This window comes from Mytilus edulis, chromosome 12 (assembly GCF_963676685.1).
Source record: "Mytilus edulis chromosome 12, xbMytEdul2.2, whole genome shotgun sequence".
Taxonomy (NCBI): Eukaryota; Metazoa; Mollusca; class Bivalvia; order Mytilida; family Mytilidae; genus Mytilus; species Mytilus edulis.
Genome location: NC_092355.1, coordinates 37613907 through 37639288, shown reverse-complemented (window position 1 = coordinate 37639288; position 25382 = coordinate 37613907). Strand labels below are relative to the sequence as shown.

The 25382-nt window shown below is 33.6% G+C and overlaps 1 protein-coding gene across 1 annotated transcript in view; it reads left to right on the top strand.

Moving 5' to 3' along the window:
• LOC139498398 (MAM and LDL-receptor class A domain-containing protein 1-like) overlaps positions 1-17639 on the top strand; it is a 75817-nt gene extending 58178 nt beyond the window's left edge. Inside the window, exons 27-41 of the mRNA XM_071286783.1 lie at positions 165-297; positions 1151-1323; positions 2321-2399; positions 3790-3909; positions 5535-5663; positions 6419-6525; positions 6765-6897; positions 7274-7446; positions 8557-8635; positions 10741-10860; positions 11769-11875; positions 12899-13034; positions 14575-14747; positions 16589-16667; positions 17525-17639. Coding sequence (XP_071142884.1) covers positions 165-297; positions 1151-1323; positions 2321-2399; positions 3790-3909; positions 5535-5663; positions 6419-6525; positions 6765-6897; positions 7274-7446; positions 8557-8635; positions 10741-10860; positions 11769-11875; positions 12899-13034; positions 14575-14747; positions 16589-16667; positions 17525-17529 — 1746 coding nt within the window. The 3' untranslated portion in view covers positions 17530-17639. The remainder of the gene's footprint in view (positions 1-164; positions 298-1150; positions 1324-2320; positions 2400-3789; positions 3910-5534; positions 5664-6418; positions 6526-6764; positions 6898-7273; positions 7447-8556; positions 8636-10740; positions 10861-11768; positions 11876-12898; positions 13035-14574; positions 14748-16588; positions 16668-17524) is intronic.
• The last annotated feature ends 7743 nt before the right edge of the window (positions 17640-25382 follow it).

Here is a 25382-nt window from a genome sequence, read left to right as displayed (position 1 = left end):
ATATATATATTTTTTTAAATATTGAACATTTAAACTTATAAAAGGACTTTAGTGTGTACATAAAATATGTGGCTGGCCAAATAAATTATGACCTGCAATTTAAATGCTTCATATGGACTCTATTTTCTCTTAAAGTCAATTTCTGAGTTTTACTTTCATTTTAGGTAGCAACACCAAGCTCTAGTACAGGCCCTGATGTAGCATATTCTAGAGAATACTTCGCTTTCACTGAAGCATCATCACCTAGGCAACCGAATGATGTGGCAACACTGACCACTTCAATATTCAAACTACCAGGTTCAGATTTATTTTTTACAACAATTTGTTTTTCTCTAATTAAGGATCGTTTATAAAAGGTGATGCTTCAAATAAAGTAAGAAAAAAACAAAAACAAATTTTGTTCAAGATAAAATTATTTTGTAGTTATCAAATAGTTCATTTCTATGTATGTTGGCGTTTATTTTGTAGCAGTTCAGTGTTCCTGTTGTTCCGTTGTTTTCCTCGTATAGTTGATGTGTTTTCATCGGTTTTGCTTCGTGACCCGGATTTGTTTCAGTTAGATCTATTTATAACTATTGAGCAGCGGTATACTACTGTTCCCTTTATTTACCTATTATGTCTGTTTGTTTTGCTCACACATTGTTGTGAATATAATGGAATTTTATGCGAATGTCATACAAGTGAGAGATTTAGTTAGCCATAAAACCATGTTCTACATAAGGAAATACCTGTACCAAGTCAAATATATCACAGCTGTTTTCCATTCGTTAAATGTGTTTCAGCTTTTGATTTTGCCATTTGTTAAGGAACTTTCCATTTTTAATGTTCCTTGGAGTTCTGTTTTTTTGTTATTTTACGTTTTATTAGCATACGATAAATAAAACCAAACACTCTCTTAAACAAAGATTGATTTTTTTCGAGAAAAATACAACAATATGGTATAAATATCAAAAGTATAGAAGATGGACAATTTCGAAATTATTATCAATAATTTCTTTAAATATGCAATGAACTGAACTTTGACAGCAAAAACCACTATTGAATACAAAGAAAGATTGAGTTTAAGATAATTTTAATCATTTTGAATAATTTCATACTAGTACTCAGGCTGTTGACTCATATGTTTATTTTTCTTCTTCTTCTTCTTCAGATTCACCACTCTGTATGCAATACCACTATCATATGTATAGTGAACCTGGTTCCTTGGTTATATATGCAGGTGAAAGAGGAAACATTGATAATCAAATTGAAATTTGGACTGGAAACCAAGATGAACAGTGGCATCAAAGCATAGTGCAGATACCACAATTATCAGATGCAGTAGTATGTGTCTCTTAGTATATATATATATATTAATTTTAGTCATAAATCGGACATGTTGATCATAGCATCATCTGAAAAGTATGAACACTAAAGTAAATAGACATTTTCAGTCTTTCAACCATTCTTCAGTATTGTTCAAACAACTGCCTTGCAGTCAATTGAGTACTGTTCAGTAGCTTTTCAGACAACTTACTGTTATGTTAATATGTACAGATAAATTATGATTACTGTACAGTCAGAATTTAGACTGAACATATCTTAAAAAGTATGAACAATAAAGAAATCAGACATGTTCAGTCTTTCAGTCATTCTTCAGTACTGTTCAAACAAATCCCTTGCAGTCAATTCAGTACCATCTTCGCTAGCCAAGGGTTACGATCCACTCCCGTTCTCTCAACTCTTGGCGGATTGAGTTAAAGTTACGGAGACACAAGGTTAGGATTTTTATTGGTTGCAGTTGAAACTCGCTTCATCCAATCAAAAAGCGCCTATAACATGATCACGTGTAAAAGTAGAAAGTGTTTGTAAACAATTGCCACGTGTTTATTGTGCAACAAGTCTTTACATCCCTAAACATACGACCACGTTCAGTGACAATTTTGTTTATTTTTAATCGACTAATATAAGTTTATTTGCATATTTCAAGCACAATTGCATGAATGTTGATGTATATTTTCGTTTCCGGCTTTACCAAGTGTGTAGAATCTAGACGCTACCGTGTTTTTACCTCCAAATGAGGAGTTCAAGTGCTACGATTGGTCAAGAATACTGTACTCGGAAATGGCGTGACTTTAATCTTCCGATAGATGGCGCAACATTGTTATCACAAATGTTAGCTTTATTTCTATAAAACGCAAGCTGATTGACTAAGGCAACGTGACTGAATGTTGATGAATACGTTTTAATTTAATACATGTAAATCTTGTGTATAATAGTATCACCCCATTATTATCGTTTTAACAAACAAGTTCAATTAATTAAAGTATTATCAATTTAGATCTCAATAAAAGGTATTAGAGGACCTACCAGTAAAGGAGATATTGGACTTGATTTGATCACTCTACAGAAAGGACTTTGTAAGAATATCTAAATAACTTTAACACTTTTTACGGTGATGAAAAGAGTCCTGTAATTTTTTTATGTAACTAGACATGACAGAAAGATAGGAACATTTGGTAAGTTTTCGAGATTGGTATCTCAAATCAGTAAGGAGAAACATTTCACATCAGATTTGTATTTACAAAGTCTTCATTTACAGGTCGTACAGCCTCTTTACATTTGTGACACTTCTAAGCAGTATATCGATACTATCAGTCACACACTTATAGATTCATTATTCACTGCATATGAAACCTTAGATATTTCCACAAAATTAGTCCGCCGTCAGCATTTAATTGTAAAATGTAGAAAATCATTTTTTGGTTTATTTAGTTTCTGACACAAAATGTGCCCTACTGTATTACAAACGTGTGTGGATTTGTCTGTTACACTTATTTCATAATATAGAATGTTTTTACAAATTGATGATGTTATTGTACGTTTCTTTTATTGACCTTTCGTTATTAAATTAAGATAAACTATGATGAGGTATGAGGAGAAATTAAACAAACTTAAAACCACCTCTCTTCCAAGGTTCGGAATTACGACAGTGTTTTTTCTTTGCTGTTACCTTAGATAGTGAGCTTTAAATACTTTGGGTTGTAAGGCATATTTGTTTAAAATTCTTGGCCGATTTATACTTTCCTACGGTCGCTATCGATTGATTATGTTTAATAATTAAGTGAGGTTCGTATTTGTCAAATGTTCTTGCATTCCTCCAATACGGTTTGTGTAACGCAACGAAAAAAGGTGACCAAGCCTGATGAAGATACAGAGAAATAACACTGTCTTGTTGCAGATCATACACAAACTGTCAACCTAAAAATATTTAAAGCAACAATTTGTTCCACCGTATCTCTTTCAATACGATATTTCACAACACTCAAAATTCACATTTTAAAAATTCAAGAAGCCTGGCGTTTTAGTTTTGAAAATTTATCTGTCCATAAAGGAAAAACATCGTATCAAACTTGATGAAACGGTTGAATTATAAGGTCTTGTTTACGTTTGTTCACTGTGAAATGGTTGTGTTAACATAGAAATAAAAGCAATGCATCTTTTAATTTAGTCTAGTGATAAATTCACTATTTTGCAAAGCAAACCTTTGAGATACTGTTTAAAATTTCACAAAGCACTCAACTTTCCTTGTAGCAATTAAATGTATAAAATATAAAACTGAGTGCATATGTTTTTTTTTGTAGGAACGATTTATCCTTAAATTTGATTGCATCGCCCTTTAAAGTCAGGTGAATTTTATTAGTAAACGACTATTATATCAAAAGGTAATAATAAATACAATCAATGCATTAAAAACAATCAATGTATACAATCGTTCTTTCTATATACTTTCACTAAATTATATTTCAGGTTCATCTCCATGTGGTAGCTTTCCTTGTCAAAATGCTGGAGTATGTACAGGCAACCAGGACGGCACTTATCAATGCAGTTGTAAAACTGGTTTTGTTGGCAACGAATGTCAGTTAACAGGTATACTTCAACTTTTATCAATGTGAGGGTTAATAACAGCGATTTTGTAAATTTCATTATATAGGTACTTTCAATGTATTCCTTTTTACTAAGTACTTAAAACATTTCCTGCATAGTTCAAAATATGTCATACAACTAACCAAATCGGCAGCAATGAATCGAACGGACTAACAAAGCAAGTGAAAGAAAGATATTTTATTCCAGAAGTATCACATTTATTTTAGGTGACAAAAAATCAATGTTTGGTTGTTCACTAGCAGACATCGCGTCTATATTGGCAATCGGATGATACATTTAAATCGTCTCAGTCTGCAGACGATCGAGTAGGGTGTCGATTAAATGTTTAGTTACATTCGAAAAAAAAGTCAAATGTATGAACATTGATACCTAATTATATAGATAAATCCCGATAATAATCACAAGCATGTACAATGTAACTGGCAATAGTATTAAGGATACCTGTTTTATTGCACCAAATGCGTATTTCGTATTTGCATTTTAATTTCTCTTCAGTAATTCTCGAGGCAAAAACAGTTGAAAGTCCAAAACATAGGAGCTGATAAACGAAAAAACGACCGAACTCAGACAAGGAATAGAGCTGAGCATTGGGAAATATATTGCTTATTTGTAAATTATTCCGAACTTTTATAACAGCACGCTTAAACAGAACAATATCCATAATTTCATGCAATGGAGCTGGCAATTTACAATTTGCATACAGAATACTGACATTATATGTAAAAGAGGGACGAAAGATACCAAAGGGACAGTCAAACTCATAAATCTAAAACAAACTGACAACGCCATGGCTAAAAATGAAAAAGATAAACAGACAAACAACAGCACACATGACAAAACATAGAAAACTAAAGAATAAACAACATGAACCCCACCAAAACCTACGGGTGATCTCAGGTGCTCCGGAAGGGTAAGCAGATCCTGCTCCACATGTGGCACCCGTCGTGTTGCTTATGTGATAACAAATCCGGTAAATAATCTTATTCGGTAGGTAACATTCATGAAACGGAAGGGTATTGTAGTTACGACGTAAGGAACATATCCGATATCATTTGTGAAACGGTTATTCCATAACGGTCAACCAACTCGTGATGACGTCCGTAAAATTTACGAAGGGATGATTTCAACTTCACCATTTGGAGCTCTTGGTTTAATAGCTTCCTTGTGAGCAGCAACCATCTATCAAGAAAATCATGATAGGAAATGCAAGCACGGGAATATCGTATCAATTGGGAGATACATACCCCGTATGCAGGTGCTGCTGGAATGTTGCTACTTAGAAATGGAAAGTTCACAATTGGAAAGCTGAAATAATCTCTTTTGTCGTAAAGTTTTGTTTTCAACCGACCCTCATTGTCAATTTCTAGATGTAAGTCAAGATATGAAGCCGACTTAACTGTATCTGTATAGGATCAAATTTAGTTGTCTTATTTAAGCTCTAAGTTTGAAAATACTACCTTCATTAGGAGTGAAAAAATGTGTTACAGAAGGTGGGCAAGTTGTTTCTGGTTTGCAGCATTACTATTTGTTGATGATAAGAGTTTACAGTTATTGTTTTCCGCCTAAATTAAAAATGTAAATTAATTGATACAGATACTCTTTTACAGGTTCAAATATAGATCAGTGTGTGCAATCACCATGTTCAAATGGCGGACAGTGTTCCAATAACTACAATGATAATACTTTTACATGTACATGTACCTCTGGGTGGGTAGGGGATACATGCCAACTAGAAGGTATGAAGTTTCAAATATTTTGTAATTTAGAAATATTGTATTGGTATGTTAAAAACGTGTGTGCACTACAATGTTAAATAATCAAGAGTAATAGGTTTTAAATGCAATAACATATTGCGTGTTTAGTTTTAAGAAACCATTGAGTGATAATTTTTAAATAGTTAATCAAGCTTTGATGATGCATTGCTCGAAGATTAATGTGTGTACCTGATCTTTGGAAAATGAAAGCATTGATTAGTCAAATTGTGGGACATTAGTCTTGGTCGAAAATATTTCCTTTGGTACATCAATAAAATTGGGAGGCCTCAACATTATATTTAAGTATTAAGGTAACAACCAAACTCCTTTAAATAGACTGTCAAGACATGTTGCTTGAGTCAGTGTCGAAATGAGAAATATCAATCAACAATGGAAGTTCAAAAGGGGGAAATAGTTGCATCTACAGGATAAGCCTGTGTCGTTGAACTCTTTAGTCTTTATCAGTCTGTGTCCAACGTACGCTAAAATTATTAGACATATAAGATGACACATAGTTAGATAATCTTGAACAATTACAAAGGAAATTGACTGCTTATGTTACATTTTAAATACAACATGTTAAATCGGCAACCCAGCTTGTTACGGAACATGCAAACAAATTTGCTGCTACTTTTTGTTTCTTTCAAATGTCAAACAATTTCAGATTGCTGTATTACTATGAAGTCTATTATAAACTGTTTTGTTTATACATATTTCAATAAATTATGTAATTCTAGATTTAACAACAGGAACAACCTTTACCTGTGAATTTACACCAGGCGAAAATGAATGTGTATTTACTAATACTCAAACTGGAGATGACTTTGACTGGACATTTACAAAAGTAAGAAATATAAACTTCTTTGTAAATGAAAACAGGGAAAAAAAACCGTGATTGATAGGGTGATTTTGTGTATATATATATATTTTAAGTCTTCAATGTTAAAACTCAGAAAATGACTTTAGTTTTTATAAAAAAAACATGTGGCTAACCAAATAAATGAATACCTGTAACTGAATTGCTAGATATGGACAAACGTATTTGATCTCAAAGTCAATTTTTGAGTTTTACTTTCATTTTAGGTAGCAACACCAAGCTCCAGTACAGGCCCTGATATGGCATATTCTAGTGAATACTACGCTTTCACTGAAGCATCATCACCAAGACAACAGAATGATGTGGCCACACTGACCACTTCAACTTTCAAACTACCAGGTTAATTTTTTTTTTAATTTAAAAAAATGTGATTCTCTTAAGATTTGTTTATTATAGCTGATGCTTATATATGGCTCACGTAAAGTAAGAACAACAAAAAAATCTTTGAAATTATCAGCATACGATAATTAGAGAACATACTTTTCATACGGGAAACAAAGATGTTTGAGAGGGGTAAAACTAACATTATATATATTAAAAGTGTAGAAGATGGACAATCTCGAATGATTTCATAACAGAATATATTTCAGAAACTGAACCTTGACAACAAAAACCACTATTAAATTTACAGAAACATTGGATTTGAAATACGTTTTATCATAAGATTGTGAATAATTTCATACTCAAACTGTTGAACCACCCCCTTTACTTTCAGAATCACCACTCTGTATGCTATATCATTTTCATATGTATAGTCAACCTGGTTCCTTAGTTATAAAAGCAGGTGAAAGAGGAACCACTGATAATCAAATTGAAATTTGGACTGGAAACCAAGGTGAACAGTGGCATCAAAGCATAGTGCAGATACCACAATTATCAGATGCAGTAGTAGGTGTTTCTTATTCAATATTACATTGTTATCGTTTTTAAAATCAACATTTATAGGAAACGGCCAAATTCTAAAACCATTATAAAAGTTCATCCTATGTCAAGCATGTCATACATATATGTTACGTATGGCAGAAATATCTTAACGTCCAATACACCTTATCGCTATTTATTCCATTCCGGATAAGTTCTAAAATTACACAACTTTTTCATCCAGTTCAAGCTATCTGGGACCCTGTTTAAACAATTCAACATGCATGATACTTTTTAATGAGACCTGTCTAAACTACCGTAAATACTTCAAACAAAATTTCTTCAATTTTGATTTCGAAAAAGTGGATCATACTTTATCAAAGTTTCTTGATGATCGCTTTCTAAAGTTTTTCCTCCCTCAGCTCACTACTGATGACCTCTATTTTCGGCGGCCTGACCCGAACAGGAAGTTGTATAAAGTACTGTTTTCCCGGATCTGACTAAATAGCGATAAGGTGTATAGGCAATTTTTGAGGTACCTATTCTGAATATATTTTACTCTCAGATGGTAAAATTCCAGATGACCATATTTTTATAGTTTTAAATCTTTTATACATATTCAGCAAAAATATTGAAGTTCAGCAAACATGATCGATCACGATGAAGGGAAATTGTTTCTGTTATTTTAAAATGAGGGCATGTTGGATATGGGCCGAAGTATTGACGTTCAACAGGATACCTACTTTTCCTCGAGGAGTGGTCGCGTGGGTTCTTTCATGTGCAAAGAGCATAGATTTTTCACTAAATGAGGCAATCAATTTTACATTCCCATTCCTATCGGAAGTACATGTAAAATGTAGAATTAATCTTAAAGACTTTCTGAAGAGCCAATTTCATTTGCGAGGGTTAGTCGATTTTTCAAACTGAGAAACGTGGACCAATTTCGGTAACCCGGGTATCTTCAGTGTTTCAATCGCTAGATATGCCATTGATATAAAACGCATGCTATGATTGATTAAGACACCACGAATGAGTTTTAATCAATTGGTTCTAATCTGATAATTTTCTTAAGTATAAAGTTGACACCATTGTTTTAACAAATAAATTCTTCTTAGTGAAGTATTATTCTAATTTTAGATTTCAATAAGAGGTATTAGAGGACCTACCAGTAAAGGTGACATTGGTCTTGACTTGATAACTCTTCAGAAGGGACTTTGTGAGTACATGTAAACTACTTTTACACTTTCACAGTGATAAAAAGAGTCTTCAACAATTGTAACTAGACAAGACAGAAACATAGAAACACTCGGTCCGTGTTTTCATTGTAATACCAAATAAGTAAGGAGAAATATCTCACTTTGCGTTTATCCACAAAGAGTTCACTTACGGGTATTTACTGCATTTTGTAAAACCTTTTTAACATTTGAATTACTTCTTATCAATATGTCGATTCGTTCAAAAACAAATTATAGATTGATTATTCATGACATATGAACCTTACAAGACATTTTCACACAAAAAGTCTGTTTTCAAGATTTAGCTGTAAAAGGTCGGAAATCATTTTTATGTTTATGCAGTTTATGCATTACTGTGTAGATTTGTTTTTTGTAAACCAACTTATGTTCGCGAGAGAATTATTTTCGAAACTTTTGCGAGTAGAAAATGAGGCGAATATAAATCGTCTCTAAAAAGGAAAAATTTGATTTTTCGTTATATAAATACAGCAAAACAATTCGAAAATCAAAAAATTAAATCACCGCGAAGAAGTCTAGAAAGGACTTCGTGAGTAATAAAGTAAGTGTCAAAATAAGTTAGTTTACAGTACCTGTATTATAACATGTATAATATAGAATGCCTCTGAATTCATACTTATTGAACGTTCTTTACATTCACCTTTTACAATGTTTTAATAAATTATTATGAGGTATTAAGAGGAATAAAAAAAACATTACTAAAACCGCCACACATAAATGAGCTCTTCCTAAGTAAGAATTTTGTTCTGTTTGTGTTTGGTTAAAAATAATCAAATTTGTGCAGTAAAGAAAATAGGTTTCGAAGTCAGATTTTTTTTTATGAAATGTTTAATCGATTTATACTTTCTCTAGTCGCGAAGTGTGGTTTGTATGATATACGTTCTTTATTTGTCAACTTTGTTTAGCATTCCTCTGATGTCGTTATTTTTACACAACGAAAATCGTGACCAAGCCCGATGACGTTACAGAGGAAAAAATTCAGCCGTTTTGCAGTTTATTGAACAAAGATAGATTCAGCCTTAATATCATCAGAGAAACAGATTCTTCCACCATATCTCGTTCATAATGACATGACATCAGTCTTGAAAATTAAATTTTAAACATCTAGCACGCGTGGCAAGCTTGGCGTTTTAAATTCGAAAATTAAATGTTTATAGAGGAAGACAACTTGTATTTAACTCGACGCAATAGTTGAATCTGAATTTTTCTGTTACGTTTACTCACTGTGAAATGGTCGTGTTAAGTAACATGTAAAACAATGCATTTATCAATCTAGTCTAGTGACAAATTCACTCTGTTTCATAGCAAATCTATGAAAATCTGACTTAATTTCACTTGCCTTGTAGCATATAAATAATTATATGAAATATGAAACTTATCGCATATGTTTTCTTAGGTTTGTTTTTATAATTTAAAAACCAGTAATTACTTGGCTGATATTCGTCTGCTAATTTGACTGGATAGCCTTAAGGTATAAAATGTAAATAAATTTGTAAGTGAGTTAAACCTGCTCACACTGTTATATTATATCTTTATTATTTTATTTAGATTGTTCGAATTCGACGTAAAATTTTCACTCACCCAAAACGATTTTACAAAATTGAAGTTGCCATTTGAGGGTGCAGTTGTAAAGTTTTCGCATTGTGGGCGGATTTTATTTCTTTTAGGCCCGCTTTATTTAGATCATTCGTATGTGTATCTTTTGTTTATATGAATATGTTGTGTGTAAATTATATTTATTCATGTATCGTATATGTTAATTTAAGCTGCCAAAATTAAACTATTACTGGTTTATATCTTCTTTATTTGAAAGCCCCCGTAATTTAGGAAAACAAGATCCTTTTTGATTTGGTCGTCCTGTCAGTTCAGGTGAATTTTATGAGCAAACGATGTTTTTTTTTTATAAAAGGAAGTTCTTTTTTTTTTTAGCAAATAAATGTCAATACATTTGTCTACTAGTATCAACAAATATTGATAAATGCAATTTATGTATGTAGAAAAAGTTCAAAGTACACAATTATTCCTTTTATTTACAAATAATTTAACTTTCACTGTATTATACTTTTAGGTTCATCTCCATGTGGCAGCTTTCCTTGTCAAAATGCTGGATTATGTACAGGCAACCAGGACGGCAGTTATCAGTGTAGTTGTAAAACTGGATTTGCTGGCTCCGAATGTCAGTTAATCGGTATACTTCAATTTCTTATGATAACTTTGTTCATACTATATATTTTACTTTAGTTATTATTAACAGTATTTTAAAGAGAAAGAGACAATAACTGAATAAAATCTGAATTCCTGCAATACCATAGGTCAATCATGTATCAATCATTTCAGAATTTCAATGCGCTAATAAGATTTAAAAACAACCTTCATCAGAAAGCATAAAAGTTGTGGGCCTCTCCAAAGGGCTAAACACAAACGCATGCAAACGTTCACCTACCAATCGTATAGCCTGTGGTACAACAATTCACTTTTTATACAGATGATACCATATGTGCGGATACCTTCGTGGGTAAAGAAAATAGTGTTAAATGCTATCAAGAGTAAACTTTATTAAATGAGAAGTGTTTGTCCCTTACTAGTATGTTTGTGAATATACTATATAAGTTTGGGTAACGTTAACAGTATATATATATTAGAATAGTCAAAAATATATGCTTTTATGCTTTCATCAAGTCCTAAAATGCTCTAAACGTCAATAAAATGAAACGGTCTTTAACTACCGCTATTCAATTGTTTGGTTCAAATATGATTGACGTATACCAAATTAACTGGAATAAGATAAACAAAAATTGCAAAGTGTTTCAGAAGCTTTAAAATTCTTATGTCTGAGTTTCGGCATCATCCTTTATTTTATAAGTTAATGCCAAAGCCCTAGTCCTGAACACATGCATGCAATATTTGCAAGCTGACTTTAAGAGAACAACAATGGGCAACTATTCAATATGCTTATAAAGTTATAATATAATACGAGTATATTTTTGTAAGACATAGTTATATAGTTTCCAAGCTTAAGGAGTGGTAAAAATTGGTATAGAAAGACTAGAATTTGAGCAATATTAATACTTTGGAGTTTTGCATATTCTTTTGTAGATAAAAGATCAGAAACGTCAATTTCATGCGATTTTGAGGACAATGAAGTTGGTTGTATATTTGAAAATGATTTAAATTCAGATAATTTTGATTGGAGAAGGCGAAGTGTGAGTAAACAAGTATCCATATACTTTTGTTGTTGTTTCCATTGTCTCATGGGCATGTAATTATCTAATACCGTCTAATTTGTATGTCTTATATCATTTAAATTAGCAACTTTGTTTTGAGATAAGAACCAACTGAAGATTTTGACAATGTTTGGTTCGCAGATTATGGAGTTATACAATAATTTTCAATTAATGAAATGATAAAAAAAAACATGCTGTAATTATTTTGGAAATACATTGCAATATGAAATTGTCCCTTTTCTTATATTCATTGTATAAAAATACTTTCGCATTACCGTATTGTAATTGATGATTACTGCATGATTATAAGTTATCTAAATGTGTTTCTATTTTCCTTTTTGGAGAGGTTGTTCTTTTATAGCTGTAAGGGATTAAGTAAAATATAAACAAACATTTATTTTGGGTAAATGCTGTTTGGCTATCAGGTTAATTTTCATATTTTCTTACAATATTCTAGATTTGTTTCACCCATGTACTACAGGTTCTAAAGTACATACTACATTGTACTTTAGTCTAGTGTTTTTCTTCCACTATTGTTGACGTTGGAGGTTTTTTGAGAGTGCATATCGGATCGAACACGTACACAGCCGTACGTTTTATATATTAGGTGTCTACGCGGTCTGGCTAATGAATGATTCGAAACTGTAGTCATATCATATGGATGTGTAGTTTTATAACATATGCATACAGCTTTAGGAAGGTAAAAATTAGACAGGGCTAGCAGAAATATTTGACCTTTGACTGCAAATGATTATAAATATATATTAGATTTTCTTTTTCTTTTTCTTCTCTACGATATTTTTTTTCAAATCGTCACTACCTGCTACACACATTTTAGGTGGGAGCTCAAAACAATTGTATTAAAGATGAAGAAGCATTGTGTAGACTCATTTTACAAAGGGGTATCTGGTGTCTTTTGAAGTAATATACCTTTGGGTTTTGACAATAATGCGTCTCAATAAAGTCTTGCATATTTTACAGTCCAAACATTTTTGTTATTAGGGTAGAACATCGAGCAGTGGTACAGGGCCAACAATTGGGGCAGCTTCTGGATCAAACTATATGTATACAGAGGCATCTTCACCTCGGGTAGAAGGCGATTTCGCAGTTCTGGAAACTCACAACTATAGACTGAAAGGTAATACACGTATGATTTGGACTTGAGTTTGCATGACATGTTTTTTCTTTAATGTTTTCCGACGTATACGTTCAAATCAAAGTACTCTGTATAAGTTTTGATTTTACATGTCATCGAATTGGGCAAATGCAGTGACATTGTTAAGTTTGCCTTAAAAAAGCAAATGTGAAAAAATTAAGAAAAAACCAAGGAGGGCATACCAATATTTAGTCACAAGTGGATAGCAAATTCCATGGCGAAAAGAAAAAAGAAAAACAACCGTACACGATCCAATATGCAGATATCTAACAATTTAGCATCAAGAACCGAACAAAAAAGTGGATGCATGCATGTACGCAGGACGTTCATTCTCCGCTGTTGCTAGCCGTCATATTGCTTTTGAAGGAAACATCCAGTGATAGGACGCATTCTTTTACAGTCATAATTAAGAAAAGGATGGTGGCTTGGGATGCAACCATTTAAAACTGTTGTATTTCAACGCCCACGTCAAGCATACTGAATCAATTTTTTTGATTTATTCGGAATCAGATTGTTTTAAATTGGTGTCAAAATTACGAGACAACTGCATGTATCAGTTCTAACTACAAAAGTAACATATATATATGGGAATATTTCAATGTAGCAATCACATGAAATCGTCGAAAAAGAACCAGTATATCCACGTTTAACAAAATCAGCATTGTGTACTAACGCTAAAAGAGGCAGCCAGTAGCATGTTATCATTTTGCCATATATAGACTATTCCAATACAGTTTTAAGATCAAAGTTAGAATCGGAAGTGCTTGAGGCATGTTCAAAAAACAATGCTGCAAAAGAAATATCAGATTGTTTGTTTCTGCACAGTACATTGTAGAAATCATATGCAGAATGTTTAGAAATATACAGTACAAATATATATTGCATGTACAATTCAATAAATCTGCAATAAAACCCTTCAATTCTTTTTTTGTATGTTAGTCCGTTACAATGAGGTAAATGTACTGTGATGTAATGTGATTTACAGTGTAGCGTAATAGGATAAGTAGAAACAAGCAACAAAAGAAAGATGTAATGATATAAAAATACATTGCCGTAACACTTTTAAATATTTCCGGATCATTTGTTTAGGATTTGCATACAACTTTATTTGTTCAAATATAGTTTTTTTGAATGACACAATGTTATTGAAATGCTTATCTCTGATAAGACGGATATGAATTATGACAGAGGATAAGGCTGATCTGGATTGATAGTAAGCAACATATTTAAAGACTACCGAATGTACTACTAGGAAAATATCTGACAAATGGCGAAGACCCTCAACAAATTTCGTACACGCTTTTTATTTAAGAAATACTTGATCATGTTAATGACAAATATGAATTTTTACTTCAGAACCAATTTACTACGTCTTTGAATGTGCCAAACTTTTTTTTCTTTTTTCTGACTAACGGTTTTTGTCCCCTTTAACGTAACGTTTCCCTCTTGTTCATTGAGTATCTTTATACCATGTTTGACATGCACATGGTATATCCTTAAAACAGAATTGCTTTGATTTCAGATTCTGCATACTGTCTTACATTATCCATCAACATGAGAGGACAACCAGGTCAACTAGTAATTTCTGCTAAGGAACGTACTGGTAATTGGCGTGTTGAGGCGTCATATTTAGGACACCAGGGAGATAACTGGTTCATTGCCAATATCGACATTTCGCAGATTTCAGATCCTGTGGTAAGCAAACTGTGTTCATATTCAGTGTTGTCCAGTCAAAATGTGTATTCCCTGATGAGTGTTATCATGAGCACATTAATAGGATAACTTTGTGTTTATTGCATTTAACATATCCCTCTAAAATACCAGTTACCAATTATAAAATCTTCAAATCAAAGTGTCGTAAAAAGGGTATAGGGATTAACTTTAAAAAAATCATTTTAACCTCACAACATGTTCCGATGCCTGTCCTAATGTGTATTATACCTTGTTAAATTTATACTTTCGGGAATTTAATGTTGAAGGCAAACGTTTGATATTCTTAACCGTTGTAATATTTGTTTAATATTTCGTTTTATACTGTGAAAAATAAGAAGCTTGACATATTGTTAATATACTTGTGTATTATTTAAAACCTATATTGATCTCTAGATGTCTTAAATCGTCTATGTCTGTCTGGCTAACATTTATCCCGCATCTTCGGTTAATCCTGCAGACACTTTATAGTTTAACCATATGTTTTGGTACAAGTAATGAATGTATAACTCTGAAAAGAGAATGTTTATAGATATTTGACAGTTTTTCCGTTCTCTAGAGAAAAAAACTTCATGATACTAAAAAATGCAGAATTACACAACGAACGTTTAAATACAATCTACCAAGATTTTAGATTGGGTTTCCTGAGCGACTTTAGAAAATGGGGGTAACTGGTATTACTTTTTAATGTGTTCATGTTTTTGTGATACTGTAGGATCTCATTAAAACAACGGCTTGTGCTGTTGTTTACTTGTAGGCGAATCAGTCTTCCATTATAATTATCATTTTGCGTACAAGCCAGTAGATGTAACTTTGCTGGGGAAATTTTGTTTACAGTGTAACCTGCCTAATCCAATATTAAGCTTTAACCGACACATTTGTCCGGTCCCAAAATATGCCTATCCTTGCAGAAAAAAACGGAGTATTCCGACACCCTGCTTAATCCGACATTTCTTTATGCTCCCCCAGTGTGTTGGATAACACAGATTACACCGTATTTACTTTTGGGAGGAATGTAAGAAACAAGTCTTTTTAGTACACTGCAGTTTATTATATTTGCTTTTGAAAGGAAACTTTAACATCACGTTCCTCTCACTAAATAATTTATATTTGGATTACTATGTCGTACTTGACATAAAGGATGCTACAGATACAGCAAAGTATGCTTAGTGTCTTGACTGGCATCTTAAAATTGATAATGAGAGTTGGTTGAGCACAAACTTTTACGACAAAACCAGGATGTCAATTTCTCAATTATGAACTTTCCATTTCCATGTAGCAACATTCCAGCTGCGCCTCCATATGGAGTATATATCTCCCAGTTGATACGATATTATAGAGCTTGCGTTTCCTATCACTAATCCTTGATTGAGGGTTGCTGCTTAAAGGAAGCTATTGAACCAAGGGTTCAAAGTATTAAGCTTGTACGGACACAATTACAAGCTTATTGACCGTTATATAATATCCTTGTAACAGATGACCTCGAAAATGTCCCTAAATTCTGTTATCTGTTCCACGATTGTGACATTATTAAATGAGACTTATTACCGACTTTGCACTTCCAATGATCAATATGACTATTGGTACTAGTAGAGCAGTATCTGCTTAGTCGTTCAGAGCACCTGACATCACACACAGATTCCGATGAGGTTCATGTTGTTCAGTCTTTAGTGTTCTATGTGAAGTTTTTTGGACTTGTTTGTATTTTTGTCATCTTTCAGTTTGTGCCTTGGCGTTATCAATTTTACTTCGACTAAGTAGCATTTATTGTTCCCTTAGTAACTTCTGCCTCTTTTTAGTGTGCACATTATTATTATCTGTTATAGATAGCAATAACAGGATTCATAGGCAGTACTTCCAAAGGTGACATAGCAGTTGACAATTTGGTACTGACAGAAGGACAATGTAAGTATAATGGTGAGACTGATTGGTTTTTTGTTGCTTAAAGTTAGAAGCCACATACTTAATGCATATTTCAAGTGCTAGTTTTACACAAAAAATGGGCATACCGGGAGATGAATTGTACGACTGTGTCTGCTACTTGCTAAACTGGCAAACTAGTTAATAACAACAATGGGAACCTTTACAAGAGGGGCAATGTTGCCAAAAATAAAATGTAAAACTATTTGTAGAATGTCTATACAAGTGGGGCAAAGTTGCACACCATAAACTATTTTATATATAACTATTTGTAGAATGTCTATACAACAATTATTAAAACAAAATGTTAACAGTATTTCTATTTCGTGAGTTCATCAGGTAACCATGCAAAATTGATATTAATAGGTTTATTTGAACACTAAATTACTTTACCATTTGATTAAGGACTTTCCGTTTTAAATTTTCCTAAGAGTTCTGGTTTTTTTTTCATTTTTTCACCATTAACATTTTTTTACCGTTTAGCACACGAGTAGATAAATCATAAAAACAAAATCCCTCGGGATATAACAAATAGTATAAAAAAGTGCTTAACACGCAAAACTAATTTTTCACATCAATCATCATTTGTGAAAGCAGGTCCAGTAAACGTTCCACTCAGTTAGTCCTTACGTCATTCCGTTCTTCCGAAAGACATAGGGTAGACATTTGTTGTCGATCTTTTCTAGGCTTTTCTTTAATTACAAAATGATTAGTTCTTTATTTCATCAATAGTTTATACTTCGTATGTTATCTTATTTCTGCATAACCAATTATTATATTTAGCATGTATATCCATGTTTTTATTGACAACCATAAATATCTTCTTTTTTAATATTTTTCAGGTTAATTCTTTATAAGAAGAAAACGACAGACAAACGAAATGAACCTTAATTACATTGCCTTTAATTATTATAATTATGTTTATGTGTAAATTCTTATGATTTTAAATTAAATTTCAACAATGTATGTCCATTACCTAATAATCAGAACAACAACAATTTTCGGAATCTAATAAAGCTGCGCTCTTCAATTTATCGAGTTGTTTTATTCACATTTTGATATTCAAAAGATTGCTGATTGTTTCTTGTTTAACTTCCAGTGGCCTTTGGTCACATATTGATAATAGACCTAGAAAAAAAACCAAAAAGACGAATATAATCAATAATGAAATTCAAACGATTTTTGAAAAATACAGTAAAATGATAGATGTATTAATTGGTGTTTACTGAAAGGAAATTGGAAACATTTTCATACAGTGTTTAGAGCGGATAAAATTAAACGAAAAGCAGTTTGATAGATCCTGCAAAGTTGGTTGACCAGAGGACTGAACTGAAAAAACTATTTCCAGAAACAGAGTGCATTTTGATTATGGTCAAACATTTTGCATGCAACAGCAAATAGTTATCAAAAGTACCAGGATTATAATTTTATACGCCAGACGCGCGTTTCGTCTACATAAGACTCATCAGTGACGCTCAGATCGAAATAGTTAAAAAGCCAAATAAATACAAAGTTGAAGAGCATTGAGGATCCAAAATTCCAAAAAGTTGTGCCAAATACGGCTAAGGTAATCTACTCCTGGGGTAAGAAAATCCTTAGTTTTTCGAAAAATTCAAAGTTTTGTAAACAGAAAATTTATAAAAATGACCATATAATTGATATTCATGTCAACACCGAAGTGCTGACTACTGGGCTGGTGATACCCTCGGGGACGAAACGTCCACCAGCAGTGGCATCGACCCAGTGGTGTAAATAGTTATCAAAAGTACCAGGATTATAATTTTATACGCCAGACGCGCGTTTCGTCTACATAAGACTCATCAGTGACGCTCAGATCGAAATAGTTAAAAAGCCAAATAAATACAAAGTTGAAGAGCATTGAGGATCCAAAATTCCAAAAAGTTGTGCCAAATACGGCTAAGGTAATCTACTCCTGGGGTAAGAAAATCCTTAGTTTTTCGAAAAATTCAAAGTTTTGTAAACAGAAAATTTATAAAAATGACCATATACTTGATATTCATGTCAACACCGAAGTGCTGACTACTGGGCTGGTGATACCCTCGGAGACGAAACGTCCACCAGCAGTGGCATCGACCCAGTGGTGTAAATAGTTATCAAAAGTACCAGGATTATAATTTTATACGCCAGACGCGCGTTTCGTCTACATAAGACTCATCAGTGACGCTCAGATCGAAATAGTTAAAAAGCCAAATAAATACAAAGTTGAAGAGCATTGAGGATCCAAAATTCCAAAAAGTTGTGCCAAATACGACTAAGGTAATCTACTCCATGGGTAAGAAAATCCTTAGTTTTTCGAAAAATTCAAAGTTTTGTAAACAGAAAATTTATAAAAATGACCATATAATTGATATTCATGTCAACACCGAAGTGCTGACTACTGGGCTGGTGATACCCTCGGGGACGAAACGTCTACCAGCAGTGGCATCGACCCAGTGGTGTAAATAGTTATCAAAAGTACCAGGATTATAATTTTATACGCCAGACGCGCGTTTCGTCTACATAAGACTCATCAGTGACGCTCAGATCGAAATAGTTAAAAAGCCAAATAAATACAAAGTTGAAGAGCATTGAGGATCCAAAATTCCAAAAAGTTGTGCCAAATACGGCTAAGGTAATCTACTCCTGGGGTAAGAAAATCCTTAGTTTTTCGAAAAATTCAAAGTTTTGTAAACAGAAAATTTATAAAAATGACCATATACTTGATATTCATGTCAACACCGAAGTGCTGACTACTGGGCTGATGATACCCTCGGGGACGAAACGTCCACCAGCAGTGGCATCGACCCAGTGGTGTAAATAGTAATCAAAAGTACCAGGATTATAATTTTATACGCCAGACGCGCGTTTCGTCTACATAAGACTCATCAGTGACGCTCAGATCGAAATAGTTAAAAAGCCAAATAAATACAAAGTTGAAGAGCATTGAGGATCCAAAATTCCAAAAAGTTGTGCCAAATACGGCTAAGGTAATCTACTCCTGGGGTAAGAAAATCCTTAGTTTTTCGAAAAATTCAAAGTTTTGTAAACAGAAAATTTATAAAAATGACCATATAATTGATATTCATGTCAACACCGAAGTGCTGACTACTGGGCTGGTGATACCCTCGGGGACGAAACGTCCACCAGCAGTGGCATCGACCCAGTGGTGTAAATAGTTATCAAAAGTACCAGGATTATAATTTTATACGCCAGACGCGCGTTTCGTCTACATAAGACTCATCAGTGACGCTCAGATCGAAATAGTTAAAAAGCCAAATAAATACAAAGTTGAAGAGCATTGAGGATCCAAAATTCCAAAAAGTTGTGCCAAATACGGCTAAGGTAATCTACTCCTGGGGTAAGAAAATCCTTAGTTTTTCGAAAAATTCAAAGTTTTGTAAACAGAAAATTTATAAAAATGACCATATAATTGATATTCATGTCAACACCGAAGTGCTGACTACTGGGCTGGTGATACCCTCGGGGACGAAACGTCCACCAGCAGTGGCATCGACCCAGTGGTGTAAATAGTTATCAAAAGTACCAGGATTATAATTTTATACGCCAGACGCGCGTTTCGTCTACATAAGACTCATCAGTGACGCTCAGATCGAAATAGTTAAAAAGCCAAATAAATACAAAGTTGAAGAGCATTGAGGATCCAAAATTCCAAAAAGTTGTGCCAAATACGGCTAAGGTAATCTACTCCTGGGGTAAGAAAATCCTTAGTTTTTCGAAAAATTCAAAGTTTTGTAAACAGAAAATTTATAAAAATGACCATATAATTGATATTCATGTCAACACCGAAGTGCTGACTACTGGGCTGGTGATACCCTCGGGGACGAAACGTCCACCAGCAGTGGCATCGACCCAGTGGTGTAAATAGTTATCAAAAGTACCAGGATTATAATTTTATACGCCAGACGCGCGTTTCGTCTACATAAGACTCATCAGTGACGCTCAGATCGAAATAGTTAAAAAGCCAAATAAATACAAAGTTGAAGAGCATTGAGGATCCAAAATTCCAAAAAGTTGTGCCAAATACGGCTAAGGTAATCTACTCCTGGGGTAAGAAAATCCTTAGTTTTTCGAAAAATTCAAAGTTTTGTAAACAGAAAATTTATAAAAATGACCATATACTTGATATTCATGTCAACACCGAAGTGCTGACTACTGGGCTGATGATACCCTCGGGGACGAAACGTCCACCAGCAGTGGCATCGACCCAGTGGTGTAAATAGTAATCAAAAGTACCAGGATTATAATTTTATACGCCAGACGCGCGTTTCGTCTACATAAGACTCATCAGTGACGCTCAGATCGAAATAGTTAAAAAGCCAAATAAATACAAAGTTGAAGAGCATTGAGGATCCAAAATTCCAAAAAGTTGTGCCAAATACGGCTAAGGTAATCTACTCCTGGGGTAAGAAAATCCTTAGTTTTTCGAAAAATTCAAAGTTTTGTAAACAGAAAATTTATAAAAATGACCATATAATTGATAATCATGTCAACACCGAAGTGCTGACTACTGGGCTGGTGATACCCTCGGGGACGAAACGTCCACCAGCAGTGGCATCGACCCAGTGGTGTAAATAGTTATCAAAAGTACCAGGATTATAATTTTATACGCCAGACGCGCGTTTCGTCTACATAAGACTCATCAGTGACGCTCAGATCGAAATAGTTAAAAAGCCAAATAAATACAAAGTTGAAGAGCATTGAGGATCCAAAATTCCAAAAAGTTGTGCCAAATACGGCTAAGGTAATCTACTCCTGGGGTAAGAAAATCCTTAGTTTTTCGAAAAATTCAAAGTTTTGTAAACAGAAAATTTATAAAAATGACCATATAATTGATATTCATGTCAACACCGAAGTGCTGACTACTGGGCTGGTGATACCCTCGGGGACGAAACGTCCACCAGCAGTGGCATCGACCCAGTGGTGTAAATAGTTATCAAAAGTACCAGGATTATAATTTTATACGCCAGACGCGCGTTTCGTCTACATAAGACTCATCAGTGACGCTCAGATCGAAATAGTTAAAAAGCCAAATAAATACAAAGTTGAAGAGCATTGAGGATCCAAAATTCCAAAAAGTTGTGCCAAATACGGCTAAGGTAATCTACTCCTGGGGTAAGAAAATCCTTAGTTTTTCGAAAAATTCAAAGTTTTGTAAACAGAAAATTTATAAAAATGACCATATAATTGATATTCATGTCAACACCGAAGTGCTGACTACTGGGCTGGTGATACCCTCGGGGACGAAACGTCCACCAGCAGTGGCATCGACCCAGTGGTGTAAATAGTTATCAAAAGTACCAGGATTATAATTTTATACGCCAGACGCGCGTTTCGTCTACATAAGACTCATCAGTGACGCTCAGATCGAAATAGTTAAAAAGCCAAATAAATACAAAGTTGAAGAGCATTGAGGATCCAAAATTCCAAAAAGTTGTGCCAAATACGGCTAAGGTAATCTACTCCTGGGGTAAGAAAATCCTTAGTTTTTCGAAAAATTCAAAGTTTTGTAAACAGAAAATTTATAAAAATGACCATATACTTCATATTCATGTCAACACCGAAGTGCTGACTACTGGGCTGGTGATACCCTCGGGGACGAAACGTCCACCAGCAGTGGCATCGACCCAGTGGTGTAAATAGTTATCAAAAGTACCAGGATTATAATTTTATACGCCAGACGCGCGTTTCGTCTACATAAGACTCATCAGTGACGCTCAGATCGAAATAGTTAAAAAGCCAAATAAATACAAAGTTGAAGAGCATTGAAGATCCAAAATTCCAAAAAGTTGTGCCAAATACGGCTAAGGTAATCTACTCCTGGGGTAAGAAAATCCTTAGTTTTTCGAAAAATTCAAAGTTTTGTAAACAGAAAATTTATAAAAATGACCATATAATTGATATTCATGTCAACACCGAAGTGCTGACTACTGGGCTGGTGATACCCTCGGGGACGAAACGTCCACCAGCAGTGGCATCGACCCAGTGGTGTAAATAGTTATCAAAAGTACCAGGATTATAATTTTATACGCCAGACGCGCGTTTCGTCTACATAAGACTCATCAGTGACGCTCAGATCGAAATAGTTAAAAAGCCAAATAAATACAAAGTTGAAGAGCATTGAGGATCCAAAATTCCAAAAAGTTGTGCCAAATACGGCTAAGGTAATCTACTCCTGGGGTAAGAAAATCCTTAGTTTTTCGAAAAATTCAAAGTTTTGTAAACAGAAAATTTATAAAAATGACCATATAATTGATATTCATGTCAACACCGAAGTGCTGACTACTGGGCTGGTGAAACCCTCGGGGACGAAACGTCCACCAGCAGTGGCATCGACCCAGTGGTGTAAATAGTTATCAAAAGTACCAGGATTATAATTTTATACGCCAGACGCGCGTTTCGTCTACATAAGACTCATCAGTGACGCTCAGATCGAAATAGTTAAAAAGCCAAATAAATACAAAGTTGAAGAGCATTGAGGATCCAAAATTCCAAAAAGTTGTGCCAAATACGGCTAAGGTAATCTACTCCTGGGGTAAGAAAATCCTTAGTTTTTCGAAAAATTCAAAGTTTTGTAAACAGAAAATTTATAAAAATGACCATATAATTGATATTCATGTCAACACCGAAGTGCTGACTACTGGGCTGGTGATACCCTCGGGGACGAAACGTCCACCAGCAGTGGCATCGACCCAGTGGTGTAAATAGTTATCAAAAGTACCAGGATTATAATTTTATACGCCAGACGCGCGTTTCGTCTACATAAGACTCATCAGTGACGCTCAGATCGAAATAGTTAAAAAGCCAAATAAATACAAAGTCGAAGAGCATTGAGGATCCAAAATTCCAAAAAGTTGTGCCAAATACGGCTAAGGTAATCTACTCCTGGGGTAAGAAAATCCTTAGTTTTTCGAAAAATTCAAAGTTTTGTAAACAGAAAATTTATAAAAATGACCATATAATTGATATTCATGTCAACACCGAAGTGCTGACTACTGGGCTGGTGATACCCTCGGGGACGAAACGTCCACCAGCAGTGGCATCGACCCAGTGGTGTAAATAGTTATCAAAAGTACCAGGATTATAATTTTATACGCCAGACGCGCGTTTCGTCTACATAAGACTCATCAGTGACGCTCAGATACAAATCAAATATGGAATTAACACAAGGAGATGTTTAAACTATAGAAAACTTAGCACTTTTAAAAAGTAGGGCATCATATTTAATACCCTTAAGGTGACTGCACTTGAACAGATGATACATATTGAGTGATTGACAAAAATCATCTATAATATAAATAAAATTGTGGCTACTAGTATATAGAACCTTTCTCAACTAGGAAACTTTAAAAATGTTTTTAAATTGTTTGAGAACAAGCGCAGAAAGTATAACAGGTCCAAAACCAAAGACTTTAATAAATCTGTCAATACCGATAAATGTTTTTACTTTCATTCCGACAAAGTCAAAAACAACACTTAGAATGGCATGTAATTCAAAGTTATAAAATATGTTTGCTGCAGCTCAGTGTTTTTGTGGTTCAGTTGTTTTCCTCTTATAGTTATGTGTTTCTTTCGGTTTTAGTTTGAAACCCGGATTTGTTTTAAGTATATATGATATTACTGACTCGATTAGTTTAAAAGATTAAAACATTTTATTACTCCAAATTATTTTACATAGTTTAGTTTGATTATACTATTTTTTAAATTAATTGATATTTTCTACTTGTATTACATACTTTGAAAATAAGTCCCGAACGAGATTTCAACGAGACTGAAACTTCAAAAGAATTCATCCTTAACGGTAGAATTTACGACGAAAATTGTTTGCCAACTTTTATAATTGTGTTGACCTTTCAGAAATATGTGTGCCAAAGATGGCAATAGCAATGTACCATTTGCAAAATTACTACAGGCGATAAATCATCGGATTTGTTTTAGTTGATCAACAAACCAATAGATGCCCCTTTGTTTCGGTTTGGTTTGCGTTATCCGATCTTATCTTGTCGTGAAGTGTTTATTAAAATTATGTTTGTCTGTTAGGTTTTTAATTTTTGACATTATGTTAATATTTGTTATTCAAATACTGGTTTTTAATTACTCGCCTGACATGCTTTTTCCGTTTTGTGTTTAAATCCATCAAACTGAATTCAACATTTATTTTCGGAAACATTATGATTTTTTTGGATATTGAAAATCTGTGCTTGGGTACACTTTTATCTATGGTTTACTTTTATACATATCCTATGAACCGGATTTCTAATATTGTTGACACTAAACATACATGTATGTATTGTTTATTAATTAAATTAGAGAGTAATGAATTTTCAACTGCTCAAATTGAAGGCAAATAGCTGCCCTTGCCGTAAATAAACGCATTATCAAATTGACGGAACAGAACGAAGCAAACCGAACAAGTGACATGCTTAAACTATTTGCAATAACGTATTTAAATAGGTTTGAATGAATTCAAATGACTATTTACTTATATGTAGGAATTAGATTACAACACACCGTTTGTTTACGTTTCCTTGTTGTGATGATTTTATGTTTGACAATCATGCATTTTCCCGTACAATGATTATATTTGTTTGTCATTGATTAGTGACGTTGGATAGCTCATTCATAAAAAAGGCATATGGTGTGGGAGTGTGATCGGAACAGCCCAAACAATGTATTAACATT